This window comes from Sphaeramia orbicularis, chromosome 11 (assembly GCF_902148855.1).
Source record: "Sphaeramia orbicularis chromosome 11, fSphaOr1.1, whole genome shotgun sequence".
NCBI classification, from domain to species: Eukaryota; Metazoa; Chordata; class Actinopteri; order Kurtiformes; family Apogonidae; genus Sphaeramia; species Sphaeramia orbicularis.
This window is the reverse complement of record NC_043967.1, coordinates 11,474,180-11,490,222: the sequence shown is the minus strand read 5'-3', so window position 1 is coordinate 11,490,222 and position 16,043 is coordinate 11,474,180. Positions and strand designations below refer to the sequence as shown.

The window sequence follows — 16,043 nt, the reverse complement described above, 5'->3', positions numbered from 1 at the left end:
AAATGCAAAAATTACACTGAAGATATTAATCATTTTAGTTCAGGTTCCACATACAGACCAATTTAATCTCAAGTGGGTCGGATTACTAAAATACTTTCATAATAACCCATAAATACTCACAACGTCAAATTTTTCTCTTTGTAAATATAAAAATGTTCATGTCATTTTACTGTATTTACACTAAAACAAACTAACATTTCACAAAAAACATGAATAACCTCAACAAATATAAACATTTTTGAAATGTCTGAAGTGTAATTTTAACAATATTCTGCTTGTTATTAAATGTTTTGTGTATTTGTAGATCCACTGTGATCTGTAAGTTGTAATTTACATGTTTAAATGATAAACTGAGACATAATATTGTTAAAATTGCACTTAGTTTTCTTAAGAAATTTCAGTTTGTTCATGTTATTCACATTGTTTTAAAGAGTAGTTGGTAGATGGAAACATTTTCATCATACAATTTTACTTTTTGTCACTCTAAAACATAGACGAAAGTTTAGAGTTGACATTATTTATATATTATTATGTTATTATTTCACTGGCTCGGCCCACTTCAGATCAAATTTGGCTTAATGTGGCCCCTGAACGAAAATGAGTTTGACACCCCTGCATTAGCTGAATAACATATTGGTGATTATTTGATAACAGATTTATTTCAGGATATAATGTTTATGTTTTTATAAAAGACAAGTATTATTAATGTTAGGCAGTTTTATTTGCTAGCTGTGGTGTCTATGGGGAACTGGCTGAAACCACTGTAAAATGACATGGCAGAACATTACATACATTAGTACAATACAACAGTGTTTTTCAACCTTTGGGTTGCCTGGAATCCAAATGGGGTTACCTGAAATTTCTAGTATTTTTAATTTCCTGGTTGTACTGAGGGGCAGTTGTGGTTTCAGAAGATGGTGGTTCTGGTTCAAAATGCTATATGGTGAAGCAATACACTACTCCTGGGGTGTCAAACATGCGGCCTGTGGGCCAAAATTGGCCTGCCAAAGGTTCCACTCTGGCCTGTGGGTAGAATTTGCAAAGTGCAAAAACTATAGTAAGTAAGTAAGTAAGTAAGTAAATTGTATTTATAGAGCACTTTTCACAGATAGTCACAAAGTGCTTTATCAAATCAAAATCAAACTGAAGATATTAACAGTAAAAGGTGTTGTTTTAGTTCAGTGGCCACATACAGACCAAATGTGATCTCAAGTAAAATAATAGAATAACCTGTAAATAATGACTCCAAATTTTCATCTTAGTTGTGAAATGAAATGTGAAAAAAATAATATTACATTATGCTTATAAATCATGAAAACTCCACGTTTCTCTTTGCTGTAGTGCATTAAATTATGAAAATATTTACATTAAACAAATTATCCTTCAACAATAAAATGTGAATAACCTCAACAAATACGAACAACTTGAAATATCTGAAGAAAATTATATGCAATTTTAACAATATTTTGCCTGTTACTAAACGTTTTGTACCTTTGTAGATCTGATCCATAATTCACATATATAAATGATAAGTTGAGGCATAATACTGCTAAAATGGCAATTATTTTTTTAAAGAAATGTAAGTTTTTTTTTTCAGATTATTCACATTTTTTGTTTAGATAGTTTAAAAATGTAAATATTTTCATAATTTAATGTTATTTAGTTCAGGTTCCTCATACAGACCAAATGTGATCTCAAGTAAAATAATAGAATAACCTATAAATAATGACTCCAAATTTTCATCTTAGTTTAATGTGAAAAAAATAATATTACATTATGTTTATAAATCATGAGAACTCCACATGTTTCTCTTTGCTGTAGTGCATTAAATTATGAAAATATTTACATTAACAAATTATCCTTTAACAACAAAATGTGAATAACCTGAACAAATACGAACAACTTGAAATATCTAAAGAAAATTATATGCAATTTTAACAATATTCTGCCTGTTACTAAACGTTTTGTACCTTTTTAGATCTGATCCATAATGCACATGTATAAATGATAAGTTGAGTCATGATATTGCTAAAATTGCACTTATTTTTCTTAAGAAATGTCAGTTTTTTTCAGGTTATTCAATTTGATGTAAATATTTTCATAATTTAATGTAATTTCGTAAAGAGTAAAGTAACGTAAAGAGACAAATTTGGAGTTGTCATTATTCATAAGTTGTTATATTATTATTATTATTAAAACCTATAAATAATACCACCCCCCTCCATATTATTAATGGAAAACTGCTTTAGTCCATGTGTATGACTGTGCCAATGCTGAAAAAAATCCCCTCAAAGCATTCCTGAGATATGTGTTCACTAGTGTGAAACTTTCACCTTGTGGAAATAACCTGCTACACATTTGTGCGAAATGTGGTCATAACAATAATAACTGTTATTATTTCATCCTTTAGTCTTTGTCAGTGTTGGTGCTGGAGTTCATCACATCATTCTTCAGATGCTGCACTGATGGTAACGTCAGAGAAATATTTCCAGTTCAGAGGCATGAAAAGATATGAACTATGAGAACAAATGGACCCAATGAACCAAGAGATGGCTTATGTTTCTGCATTTCCAGATGCATGTGAAATGTCATGTCTGTGCTGACTATAACATGAAAGTGTTATCAGTGTGACTCTAAAGCACATAAAGAACCTGCATTTGGCAAACAATATAAACACAGCAGAAGCCACATCCAACAGATTACATCAGTGTGTATCATAATACACATCATATCATGAAAGTGGGAGTCTATCACAATACTTCTGTACAACAGGTATAAACCATGTGATGCACCGTGAAATAAGAGGATTGCATCCTTACTTATAGGGTCTGAACACCTATTTATACATGTTATTATTGATGTTACAGGGAAATGGGAGACAGGTGAGGGAGCTTTGCTTTTAAGGTTAACACGGTATGAGATGGAAAAATGAAGAGGGAAAAAAAGCGTGAAATCAGAAATAATGAATATTCCGAATTAGATCCTTTGGCCCACCGAGGCTGTGGAATGGAAGACAAAGTACCTGGTTCTGACCCATGCCATGGCAGGGGTAAAGGATGACCCTCTTGCCAGTCACTGAGTGTTCATCTCCAGGGTTGTAGTCAAAGCAGTAGTTGGTCTTACCCCGGTTCTTCAACTACAACAGAAGAAAAAACTCATCAATACATCGTTTAATGTATGGGTAAAAACACAGCTTACAGAAATAATTGGAAAATCATGTCTTTTTTTTGTGCCAGCCCAGCTTGAGTTAATTAATTTAATCTAGCGAGCGTGGGCAAATTAATTTTCTAATTTTAAGCCTTGTAATCAGTGGCTCATATACGCTCTCACCATTCCAAACATGCCGGGCTGATCCTCCGGGACGTGAATATCGGGGTAGACGTTGTCCAAGTACCACCTGAAGTTCTTACAGCCCAGCTTCTGCCGGAGATTCCTCCGCTCCGTCACGTCTCCAAAGGCCTCCTGTTGAACAAAAGCCACAATTCACAGATCTGCCTCATTATTTCAGTCCCCTCTTACTTACTAATTGACCTAAGATTCAATAGTTGGATGGTACGGTTCCTGTTATTAAATAATTTATGATGAAAAATGTGAATCAAAGCCATTTTCTAATCAAAAATGGAATGTGTGTGTGTGTGTGTGTGTGTCTGCTGCAATCCACCATGTTTCCATGTTTTCTTGATAATAACCAAAATCACCTCAGTTCTTACATCAATAGCTATGGCACTGTACTGACAAAAACAGTGCCTTTAGGTATTCCATGTTTTCTTTTCTGTGTTTTAGTCACATGATACACACAGGAGCTAGTGCTTGATTGCATAACCATTGTTTTTGATGACTTTTGATGGTCTAATAATTTTTTCCATGACTGTATGTGCTTAACTTGTGTATAACAGCACCACCTAAAGTTGTTCTGCATCGCTATAGTATCACTGGACACTCAGACCCCCCCACACTAGATCAGCTGAGGCTGTCTAGTGTGTTTTTCAACCTTGGGGTCGGAACCCCATGTGGGGTCACCAGGAATTCAAATGGGGTCACCTGAAATTTCTACTAATTGATAAAAATTAAAAAATAAAATAAAATAAAATAGATAGATAGATAGATAGATAGATAGATAGATAGATAGATAGATAGATAGATAGATAGATAGATAGATAGATAGATAGATAGATAGATAGATAGATAGATAGATAGATAGATAGATAGATAGATAGATAGATAGATAGATAGATAGATAGATAGATAGACAGATAGACAGACAGACAGACAGACAGACAGACAGATAGATAAGGTGAGTTGAGAAAGACAATCACAAACATAACAGACATGACAAACTGTGAGTCTGAAACTGAAGCACTGTGGTACTGTTTATCTTTCAAATGTTCATTGTGTCAGTTTCAGATGCTGCAGCTCTTTCATAAATCGTAGTTTGAGTTCTTGTTTGTTCAGTATTAATTGTCAGCCTTGTAAATCCAAGCTGGACTGACTGTACATATCCTGACCAAGGAAAATAAAATCCTCACTTTGTGCAGTAATCTACACCTGCCTTTTCTGCCTCTGTCCATAATAATATACATTATATAGACTAAATGTGTCTAAAATTAACATTTATTCGCAACATAGTATAGCAAACTATTACATGATCACAAACAAATTAATTTTAGCAAAAAAAAAAAAGTCTTCATTTTGAATGTCTGGGGTCACCAGAAATTTGTGACGTTAAAATGGGGTCATGGGCTAGAAAAGGTTGGGAACCACTGGTCTAGTGTCTCCAAAAACACACAAACAAACACATTTATCTAGTGGTTAAGACTCAAATCACAGTGTTTTGCCCTCAACTCAGCCTCCAAATGCGTACATAAGATATGTAACATTAAAGTTTCTAGTGTTTGTTTTGACTATTCTATTAAGAGGATATTAACTCTGACATAGTAGGTGACGCTAATGAGACCTCAGTAAACAATAGCATTTAAATACATAATTTAGGGTTTTATGTGCACCAATAATGAACATTAAAATGAGAATTAATTCTAATCCAAATTCAAAACAATGTATATTTTTTTAAATACATTTTCTTGGATTGGGGTTTTGTGCAATATAGCACAATGAATTCAATGTATCTTAAAAAAAAATCCAAATCAGTTTCCTACCTAAAGTAACGAGCTACCATTTGCTGCCAGCTAACTATGGTTCTGTGCCTCTGCTTTCCAAAAAATGTATACAAATAATGTAAATACATGTACAATTATAACATATACTACATTTAATTTCCTAGCATATAATTAGGTAATATTTAAAGTATGTTTAGCCCCAGTCATATGTGCCTATAGGTGCAAAATCAGCTGTTTTTGGACCAGCTTTTGTTGTAGTTTATAAATGTCAGATTTTTTATGCTGTTAGACACTTGAATATCATATGTGTGTTTTTATTAAAACAAGCCAACTTTCTACAGGCTTTAACACCGGATGAAGAGGAAATCTATTCTGAGCTACTGGAAAAATACCAGACATAACAGAAACCTACTACTGTAGACCAGATAAAGTATGGTAGTAAAAACACAACAGTTTGTACTTTGAGGTATTATGTAGTACCAAAGTGTAATCCAGTCATTATATTCCCCTTGTGTAATCAGATCCCTCAGAGTTTCACAATAACCTTTATTTTTCTCTGATTTCCAGACTGTTCTGTGTTATGAATGACTGGATCATATGTCCTCTATGTGTGTGAATGTGCCGTACGTTTGTCTATTTGCACCTCAGTGTTTGTACTCAACCACACTATTTACACCTGGGTGCCAAGTCTTCTGACAGAGGTAATGTGAAAGGGTGTTTTTTTGTTTACTCAAACCGTGATCTTCGTCCAAGACGTTTTTGGTGCTTAGACCTAACTAAAACGTGACTGAAAACTGATTGGATGCAGCCATTTTACAAATATTTGCAAAAGGTAATTTCTTCTGTCTTGATGATGATGAAAAGTACTTTGTATTATCTTGGAAATATACCACCCACAGTCAATTCTAGAGACAAATACCTGATTAATATAATGATGGCAGCCTGTAAAAAAAAAAGCCATAACAAGAAAATGGCTGAGTGAAGAACCCCCAACAAAGAAGGAATGGATTGTAATTGTTGAAGAAATATACAATATGGAAAAATTAACTTTCTGCTTAAACCATAATTTGGACAAATTTACTAACTACTGGCTAAAATGGACATCTATCCCAGAAGATGTGACATCCCTATAAGAAAACATCTTGTTTTTCTCATGAGAAATACACATATATCTCAACATCTGTATCTTTTACTGTCAACATGTGTAAATATGCATTCCAGGAAAATGTGCACAAATGTTTATGAAAATGATGGATGTAATTATGTCAGCAGGTTTACGGGACCTGATCTGATGCAACATGAGAATATATCTGAAGGATCTGACATGGACTGAAACAGGACATTACCCAAACTAACTCAACCCTCTTATCTTGATGGGATAACATTGTGACTCAATGACTCACTTCTTTATTGTTGTATTTTCAGTTTTTTGATACTGCCCTGTCTGTGCTTGTTGATGTCTCTTGTTTCGTGTGTCTTTACTTTTTTGTTTTATTGCCTGTTTGTTAAAAAATGTAAAACCTGTTAAAAAATAAAGTATAAAAAAAAAAAAAGAAAAGTACTTTGTAACCTGTATTTGTACAAGGTGCGATATATAGAAATGATTACATACCATTTTATTATTGATAAATACACGCCCTCAAACACACAGACATCCTAACACAACACTACTCCCATATCCTGGTCAAACAAAAGAAACTGGACTGATCTGTGTATTTTGCACATAGCTGTGTGCACTGTTTAAAGGACTCCGTTTGAGCATCTGAAGAATGTAATATTAGTGATCTTCATGTACCGTATGAAGACTGAGGAACACTCAGAAGAAACATAACACATGGTTTGACTTGAATAAATTATCATTAAATGTAGCGAAGACTAAATGTATGTTATTTGGCAAAGGCACAGCAAACACAAAGGTGAGAATAGAATTAGATGGGGTTGGAATTGAAAGAGTACATGAAAATAAATTTCTTGGGGTTATAGCAGATGACAGGCTGAAGTGGAAATCACATATCAAACATGTTCAGTCTAAAGTTTCTAAAAGTATTGTGGTCATATACAAGGCAAAACAATTACTGGATAATAGTTCTCTTCGCATACTTTACTGTTCACTGGTCTTGCCATATTGACATTACTGTGCTGAGGCTAGGGGAAATACTTATAAAATGTCATTACAATCACTTATCATCCTGTAGACAAGAGCAATAAGGACTGTTCACAAGGTTCAGTACTTGGAACATACAAATCTACTTTTTAGACAATCAGAACTACTGAAATTTACTGACATCATATCTTACCAAACAGCAAAAATCCTATACAAGGCAAAAAACAGACAATCACCAGAAAATATCCAAAAAATTTTTAGAAATCAGGAGGGAGGTTATCAATTAAGAGGGGAACATAACTTCAAAATCAAAAACAGGACAACAACCTTAAAAAGTTTTTGTTTATCTATTTCTGGTGTCAAGTTATGGAACAATCTAAGTGAGGAACTCAAGCAAAGTCCAAATATGAACCAGTTTAAGGAAATGTACAAAAATAGTTTGTTTAGCAGTTACAATTGATAATTGATAATTCTCATTCCTGTCTATTGTCATTTACTCATTGATAAGGCATAGAGATTAGAGGCAGAGAAGCCTATGGGAATGTATATGTGTATATAGGTATATATGTGTATGTATGTATGTATATGTAAGTGTATGTGTGTGTATATATATGTATATGATGCATATGTGAATGTGTATATGTATCTGTATATATGTACATATTGCTGGTTTAGACAAAGTGGTGAGAACTAATAAGCTATGCCTCTTCTCGCTCCTTTTCGAATATGACTTTTTTTCTTTTTCTTTTTTGTGTGTATTATTATTTTTGCTTCCTTGAATTTTCATTTCTATATTATGTTGTACAAAGAAGTCAATTAGTATCAATCAGGAAGCTTGTATCATTTCCATATTTGAAATAAATCAATTATAAAAAAAAAACCATTTGTTGGAATGTTTGTGAGAACAGATATTGATCAATACAGGCGATCGATGACTCCAGTTTTCAATACACTTTCTTTGGTACAAAGCTCACAGTATATTCTACAAATGTCATAATTCAATGGTCCACAGTAGAGGACAGAGTGAGTTTGTCTCTCCATAAATGATCTAATAGTGCAAATACACCTACTACCTAATTATGCGCCAACCCTGAGGAGAACATAACAATGGCTGATGCATGTACGCACATTCCTAAAAAGAGACAGAAGGAGATAGTTTGGTGGAATATTTATCGGGCAGCCTTGGTTTGGAGAGTTTATGTCTCATAGGAACAGAGGAAAGGGCAGAGTGATCTACACTCTAACCCAGTACTTCCCAAACTTTTTCACCTTGAGATGCCAAGGAGGACCAAAGCTCACAAAAATGTCATGACTTGCCAAATCTACATTTGTACTGACTCTTCCAAGGACAATTTTTGTTGTCTTCTACAACCTTACTATCTTGTTGCAACGTTTACATCATTTTTGTCTTTTCAGCTCTGTGAATCCATTTTATATATTGTAGCGTCATTTTAATCTTACGTTTTTCATGTTGTTTTAATCTTGTTACTTCTTTTTTGTCTCCATTGTCTTGTTACGTCTTCTACACTACCTTTATGTTGCTACATATTTTTGTCTCATTTTCATCCTAATATCTCTATTAGGCTGTTTGTGTCCTGTTGCTTCTGTTATGTTGGTTTCATCTTGTGGCATCTTTTGCATCGTTTTAGTCCAGGGGTGTCAAACATAAGGCCCCTGGGCCAAAGCCGGCAAGCCCAATGGTCCAATCCAACCCATGGGATGAATTTGAAAAATGCAAAAATTACACTGAAGATATTAACATCAGTCTATTTTGTTCAGGGGCCACATAAAGCCTATTTTGGTCTCAAGTGGGTCGGACTTTGTAAAATACTATTATAATAAAATATGAATAATGACAACTCTAATTTTCTGTCTTTGTTTAAGTGTAAAAAAGGAAAATTACATGAAAATGTTTACATTTACAAACTATCCTTTCACAACAAATATGAATAACTGAACAAATATGAACAACATGAAATATCTTAAGAGAAGTAAGTGTAATTTTAACAATATTCAACCTGTTACTAAATGTTTTGGGTATTTGTAGATCCACTGTGATCTATAAGTTGTAATGCACTTGTGTAAATGATGAACTGAGGCGTAATATTTTTAAAATTGCACTTATTTTTCTCAAGAAATTTCAGATTGTTCATCTTTGTTCATGTTATTCACATTTTCTTTAAGTATACTTTGCAGATGTTAACATTTTCATGATGTAATTTTACTTTTTTCACAGTATTTTTTTTTATTTTTATTTTTTTATAAATTATTATTTTACTGGTAAAGCCCATGTGAGACCATATTGGGCTGTATGTGGCCCCTGAATTAAAATGAGTCTGACACCTTGTTGTTGCATATTTTTTGTCTTGTTACATCTTTTACAATTTGCAGTTTCTTCTCTTTAACAAGGCTTTGGTAAAGTCATCATTTACAAACTCTTCAAGAGAACACTTTTTATTTAGGAAAATTCCTCAACCCTTTAACAACAGCTCCATATCTAATTTTGGGACCTTAAGTTTGGAAAACACAGATCTAATCTTACAACAGAAGAATGGTTAAGATCTAAATCTGTCTAACATAATCCATGCTCAAACACTACAGTGAACCTCTGGTATATTATCGTGTGAGGAGTTTACAGTGTTCATTTGGTTGTAACTACATGTTCACCACTGGAGGAGGAGGAGGAGGAGGAAGGGTTCAGCCCCACTTCGGGATCATGGATGTTGGCTGTACGCTGCAAAACTAACACGCTCTAATTGGCCCTTCGTCAATTTACTTGGTCAAGAACAGAATTCCCAGAGGAGACGGCCTCTTTGTCAATGAAAATGACTGGTAAAGACGATCAAAGGACAACAGCAGCCACCAGTAGAGGACTTCAAAGCGTATATGAGGCAGAGACCAGCGCAGGTGCTACTTAAACACCAATGAAGCAGAAATGTAATGGTGACATGTTGCTTGGTGACATCCAGTACATAGATCAGAAGGAGCGGGACAGAGGCCAATGGGATGCACACGAAAAGCCAGAAAGTGACCAATTAGAGCAGAGTAAATGACAGCTGGAAACTGAAGCATGATTCATTTGTTTTGTTTGAGTCAGCCCTGAAAATGATACACTCTTGAATTTTGAATATAGTTCATTTAGTTTTCACACCGGCTTTTTACTAATTAAACAGCCCTTGTAAACAAACTAATGCAGACTGACAGCGAAACTTCTCAACTGGAACTGTTATCCACTACATCCAATATACTGCGCTCAGATACTAAGTCGGTATTTTTAGATACTGACTCATTATTTTGAGGAAGTTTCTCATTATATTGAGACGCCGACTCATTATTTTGACTTAGAAAATATCTTTTTTCCGCTGTCACAGTGGTGTAAACAGGCTTCCATAAATAACATCTATACAATTGTTCCTCAAGTAACCATACATTCTAGATTTAATAGATTTAACATGGAGTTTTCCAGGCTCCAGGCCAGGGTTAGTAAATTAGTTAATGAAAAGACAGTGAAAAACTGATAAATTAAAACTAGGAAACCGCCGCCCAGGCAGATCAGTCCCCCCTCACCCATCACCACCAAAATTTAATCATTTGTTTCTTGTGCCAGTATCAACATTTCCTGAAAATTTCATCCAAATCCATCCATAACTTTTTGAGTTACCATGCACACAGACAGACAAACAAACAAACAAACAAACAAACGCTGGCAAAAACATAACCTCTTTGGCAGAGGTAACTAGAAAGGCACTCAGAGAGAGCAGACTTCCACCAAGGCAGATCAGTCCCCCCCCCGATCACCACCAAATTTTAATCATTTGTGTCTTGTGCCAGTATCAACATTTCCTGAAAATTTCATCCAAATCCATCCATAACTTTTTGACTTATCTTGCTAACAAACAGACAAACAAACAAACAGACAAACCCCGTTGCAAACATAACCTCTGCCATTCCTTGGCGGAGGTAATAAAACCTAAGTCATAGAGAACAGGTAAAAACAGCAGATCATTAGCCCCTTGTGCTAATTATTACAAAGCTCTGCTGTGGCTCAAACAGTGTTAATGGTTTATGGTGTTAAAGAATAAAATGGCTTTGCACACCATGATGCAAACAGTGGTTTTGTAAATCATATTTAATGTCATGCTTTCTCTCATTCTACCTTGTTCTACAAATGATGAAAATCCAAAACTGGGGTTGGGTGATCCCACAATCTTTGTCATATGACCTATTTTTCAGAGCAACCTTAAAGATCATGTTATAAAAAAGCAGCGCTATCAAAACTTTTCTACTCAGCTAACATTCATTTTAAATGGCCAGTAGGGTTTAATCTGCTTTAACTTGTGTGTAAAATGGTGTTTTGCTGCTGAAGCAGATGTAATGATGAAGAATTAATCCAATTGATTGATTTACACAGATACCTTAGAGCTGTGTCATCGTGTAACAACATTATTAATTCATAATAAATGTCAGGTTAGATAAATGAAGCCTCCACAATCTAGGTGATTAATGGAAACACTGCTGCTGCATGTACCAGAAAACGTCTTTAGATGGTAATGTCCAGAAATTATACAAAAAACACTAGGCTTCTAGTAAGATAACAACAAAAAGCCACCACACACACAGACTAAGCCTCCAAAAGCAAAAAATAAAGGAGAAATAAAAGATTTATAGCTTGGTAACTCACCTACATTTTATAAGAGGTGAGAAAATTGTGAGTCAGATCATGGAGTGTGATTCTACAACACATTCTTATACAACCTTTTTGCCAGATAAGAAGCTTTGACCCAAACTAAATAAAATTTTAAAAAATCATTAATCAAAAGCTAACTTAGTAAACTACCAATTTACTACTGTAACTCGTAAAACTCATATCAAACTGCAATCAAAGAAGCAAGCAAGAGTGAATAAAAATAAAAACAAATGTAATACAATATGTAATAATAATAATGTAATGTAATAACTCTACTATGAAGGAGACAGTAAACAGTTAAACTTCACAGTCCTCTCAAATTTCACATACTGATTTGCCAACAAACACAGTGACAATATTTACATGTACTAGCTATTTTTCTGGGTAACATGCAGTCATGTACTGTGAATAAAAACCGGTTGGTTCAGTTTGATTCTGATTCCATCAAATGTATTGATATCCATCTTCACAACCTACTCAAACAACAACTTACCCATGTACAGATTGAAGGAGTGTCTGAAGTTAAATTTCTTGCTGTAGTCTACATTATAAAAGCCAAGTGGCCTCTGTGTGCGTGTGTGTATCTCAGGATTCACACACAATCTGGAAAGAGCTGACTGCTGCAGTTTGGCATGCTTATGAATTTTTGGTCAAGGAACAGACTAGTGAAAACAGTACGTTGATAGGACCAATATTTTGAGAGATATTAGTAATTTTGGAATAAAATAGCCTTACAATCACGTTGCTATACCCAAAATGCTTTGGCGGTGACTGCTGGACAAATGCGGTCCATGTTAATCCAAAATCCTGATATGTTCTGGACCACTGATGATGACAAGATGAAATGGTTGTTCAGTTCAAATGTATATAAATTAACATAATTTGTTTGTAAAGCCTGGAAAAAGCAGCAGATGTGTTTGTTTAAATAGGTCAGTACTTTGTTTTGTTCATATCTATTGTGCCTATTGTCTGGTATTTGATTTTTTTGTTTGTATTTTTGGTGTCTTATAAGCCCATGTAAGAGCTGGGCATGTTCTTTATGCAAGACACAATAATAAAAACATTCATTCATTCATTCATTCACACCAGCATAAAAACTATCAGATCCAGAACCCGCGGATCCCCATGGGTTAACACGCTAGTAACAAATATAAATAAACTAGCGCATTTACCCGTGTGGAAGCACATGTTCTAAATCCACTGATACAGTTCTTTCCCTTGGTTTCTTTACTTTCTTGTTAAATTCCACTGGCATTTTCAGTTGAATAACCTCTCAGCTGGCATGTCTGTTTCTGCACATGAAATTTGACACCATGGCAACATGGCCCTATTGTTTATCTGTTGCCTGGTAACCCACTTCAATGATGATTCTATGATTCCTGGCTGGCAATGTGATTGTAAGGCTATTGTATTTCAAAATTACTAAAATCTCCCAAAATATTGGTCCTATCAACTTGCCGTTTTCGCTAGTCTCTTCCTTGACCAAAAATACATAAGTGTAACGAATTACAGCAGTTACCTTCTTCTAGATTTTGTGTGATGCCCAAGACACACACACATTCAGAGTCCACTTCCCTTTTATAATATAGAAAGATTAAACTAACAAGCATATGTAAATTATGTTAAGTCCAAAATATCATAAGAAATTGCAAGTGTGTTGTAAAATAAAATGTGTTACTGTACCTCATGTGTGGAAAAGAGGGGAAAACACATATAAAACTAACATAGATCCGGTCTTCGTCCTCCAAAAAAATATCCAGAAGAACTAGAAACAAAACCACTTACAGAGAACCAACAAACTCACCTTTTATTAAACTAAAGGCATTAAAGTTTAAAGATCTGGTTGACCTCAAAACTGTTAAAATTGTGTGTTGAGCAAATCAACAACTGCCTGACACTATCCACGGTTTGTTTAAACTGAGAAAAAGTAACAACAAACTGAGGAACAGGTCTGTTCAAACACCAACCAGTGAGGACTGAGAATAAATATCACTGGATCACAACTAAACTCAATTATGGACCAACATGAGTAGACCAGCACGAGTAGACACATGATAAAATGTGACAACAAATCACATTTTAAAGATTATTTAAAGCATTCCACTAAAAGGATACTCTGAGTACATTTCAGAGCCTGCACTTTATTTTACTTTTACTGCAGCAGAATCAATAATAATACTAATATCAGTTTTTTAGTACCATACTTTCCGGGCTACAAGCTGCACCTGAATATAAAGCACATCTGACTATAAGCCGCAGGTGTCCACGATGTAACATGAGGTATTTACACAGAAAGATGGTAAACAGAAAGATTATTTAAATATTTATTTCCATACCTTAACTGCTTTTTTCCAAACAGTGCCTGTAACACGGCAGTAAAACGGCAGTCACAGGCTGGTTCAAAAACCCAGAAAAGTCATTGATCTCCATCTCCATCTTCCTTCTGCTCATTGAAACCACTGCAGTCGTCTTCTTAAGTGTCGGAGTTGAACAGCCTCAAAGGCTCCATCACACACCTTCTCAGTCTCTCTTTCATTGTCGCTCTCAATGGCACTTCCGTACTGCAGCTCTGTTTCCTTCTTGGACAGACACATTGATTGCTTTTAACCTAAAAGCTGCATCATATGCATTTCTTCTGTGTTTTCCATGATGAGGGTTTGTGCATGACATGCAAAATGATTGTTAAAAGTTACGATTAAAACTTCTCCTCTTCATCACCTCTTCCACCTGTCTGTCTCACTTTTGCACTTCCTGCTAGAGCGCTCCCTGGAGGCCGTTAGCCCGTATAAATCTATACTCGAGCTGCATCATTGTATAAGTCGCAGGGTTCAAAACGAGAAAAAAGTTGTGGTTTAGTCCAGAAAGTACGGTATCTCTACTTCTACTGGAAGAAACAACTTTTGATTTTACCAAGTCGTATCGTACGTGATATTCTTTTTCACTTCATTCTTCAACAGCAAAGTTAAAAAACCATATTATAACAAGTGAAAATCACAACAGTCTGGTCATGTTGAAGCTGCAGAAACATCACAAACATGGAGAGAGAAGTTACGATGTCACCTCTGCAACTTTCAAGTGTGTAGTTTTTCTACTGGCATATTTTCCCAGTCTGATACTTCAGCTGTTTTACACCAAACTGTGACTTTATTTCCTTGTAAAATTATCTTTTAAACTGACATAGAGGAAATAATAAAAATAGGATTTTTAAAAAGTACTTGTCTGTCGCTGTCGGCTACAGAACAAGTTTTTCCAAGCATGGAACACAATATATCTGAAAGAAGTGTCCCTAGATGCCTTGTATGAGTGTGACTGGTTCTTGGATGAAGCACATTGTGTGTACTTTTGCCACCTATCATAAAGACCACATGTTAACCAGCAGCCACTTCTAACCCAGGCTAAAGGTCTTATCTTATCTTATAACCATGACGTCAGCTGAAAAATAGACAATGGTAGAGCCATCCTCCACCAGCACTCTCATATTCAAATAATCAACTACATGTCCATATTCACGTGGTTGTATTTTTGCATGAAATTTCCATCTCTGGTGTCTATCTATGCTTCCCTAATTTTTTAAGATAAAAAAGTAGATAGCTACACCAACCAACTTCACATACAACACCAACAGCTGTCATCTACAGAAGTCCTCCACTGACTCAGCCGTTGTTAGCTGTGTGTCTGAGGGGAATGAGCTGGAGTACAGATCAGTCATCAGGGACTGTGTGGACTGGTGTGAGCGCAACCACCTGTGCTTAAACTGTACCTGTACTGGTCATGCTAACGACATTAATTGTGTTTTGTGTATTACTTATGAGCAAGAGAGGTGCAAATTCAGTAAGAAAAAAAAAATCACCATAATTGCACCTCATTGGACCTTTTTACTATGTCAATTACATGTGTGGGCAGAACCTATGGGGAGCAGCTATTGCCGGCTGTAAGTGACGCACTATCACTGATTTGGGGTGATCGAGTGCAAGTAAACAAGCAGCAGTCAGTGAACGAGATTGAGAGAAAAGCACACATTTGAGCTTGTTGTCTGTGCAGCACTGACCAATAATGTGCCATCTTAGACTAGTATCTGCTGCACTGGGTCAGTGACCAGTCCATCACAGCCCAGGTAATCGGACAATACTATGAGTGT

General features: G+C 35.2%; 1 protein-coding gene across 1 annotated transcript in view; it reads right to left on the bottom strand.

The window, feature by feature from the left end:
- The window catches only part of galnt12 (UDP-N-acetyl-alpha-D-galactosamine:polypeptide N-acetylgalactosaminyltransferase 12), a 34,381-nt gene that overhangs the window by 1,562 nt on the left and 16,776 nt on the right, over positions 1 to 16,043 (bottom strand). The window contains exons 7-8 of the mRNA XM_030147592.1: positions 3,331 to 3,462; positions 3,023 to 3,136 (exon numbers count right to left, since the gene is read on the bottom strand). Coding sequence (XP_030003452.1) covers positions 3,023 to 3,136; positions 3,331 to 3,462 — 246 coding nt within the window. The remainder of the gene's footprint in view (positions 1 to 3,022; positions 3,137 to 3,330; positions 3,463 to 16,043) is intronic.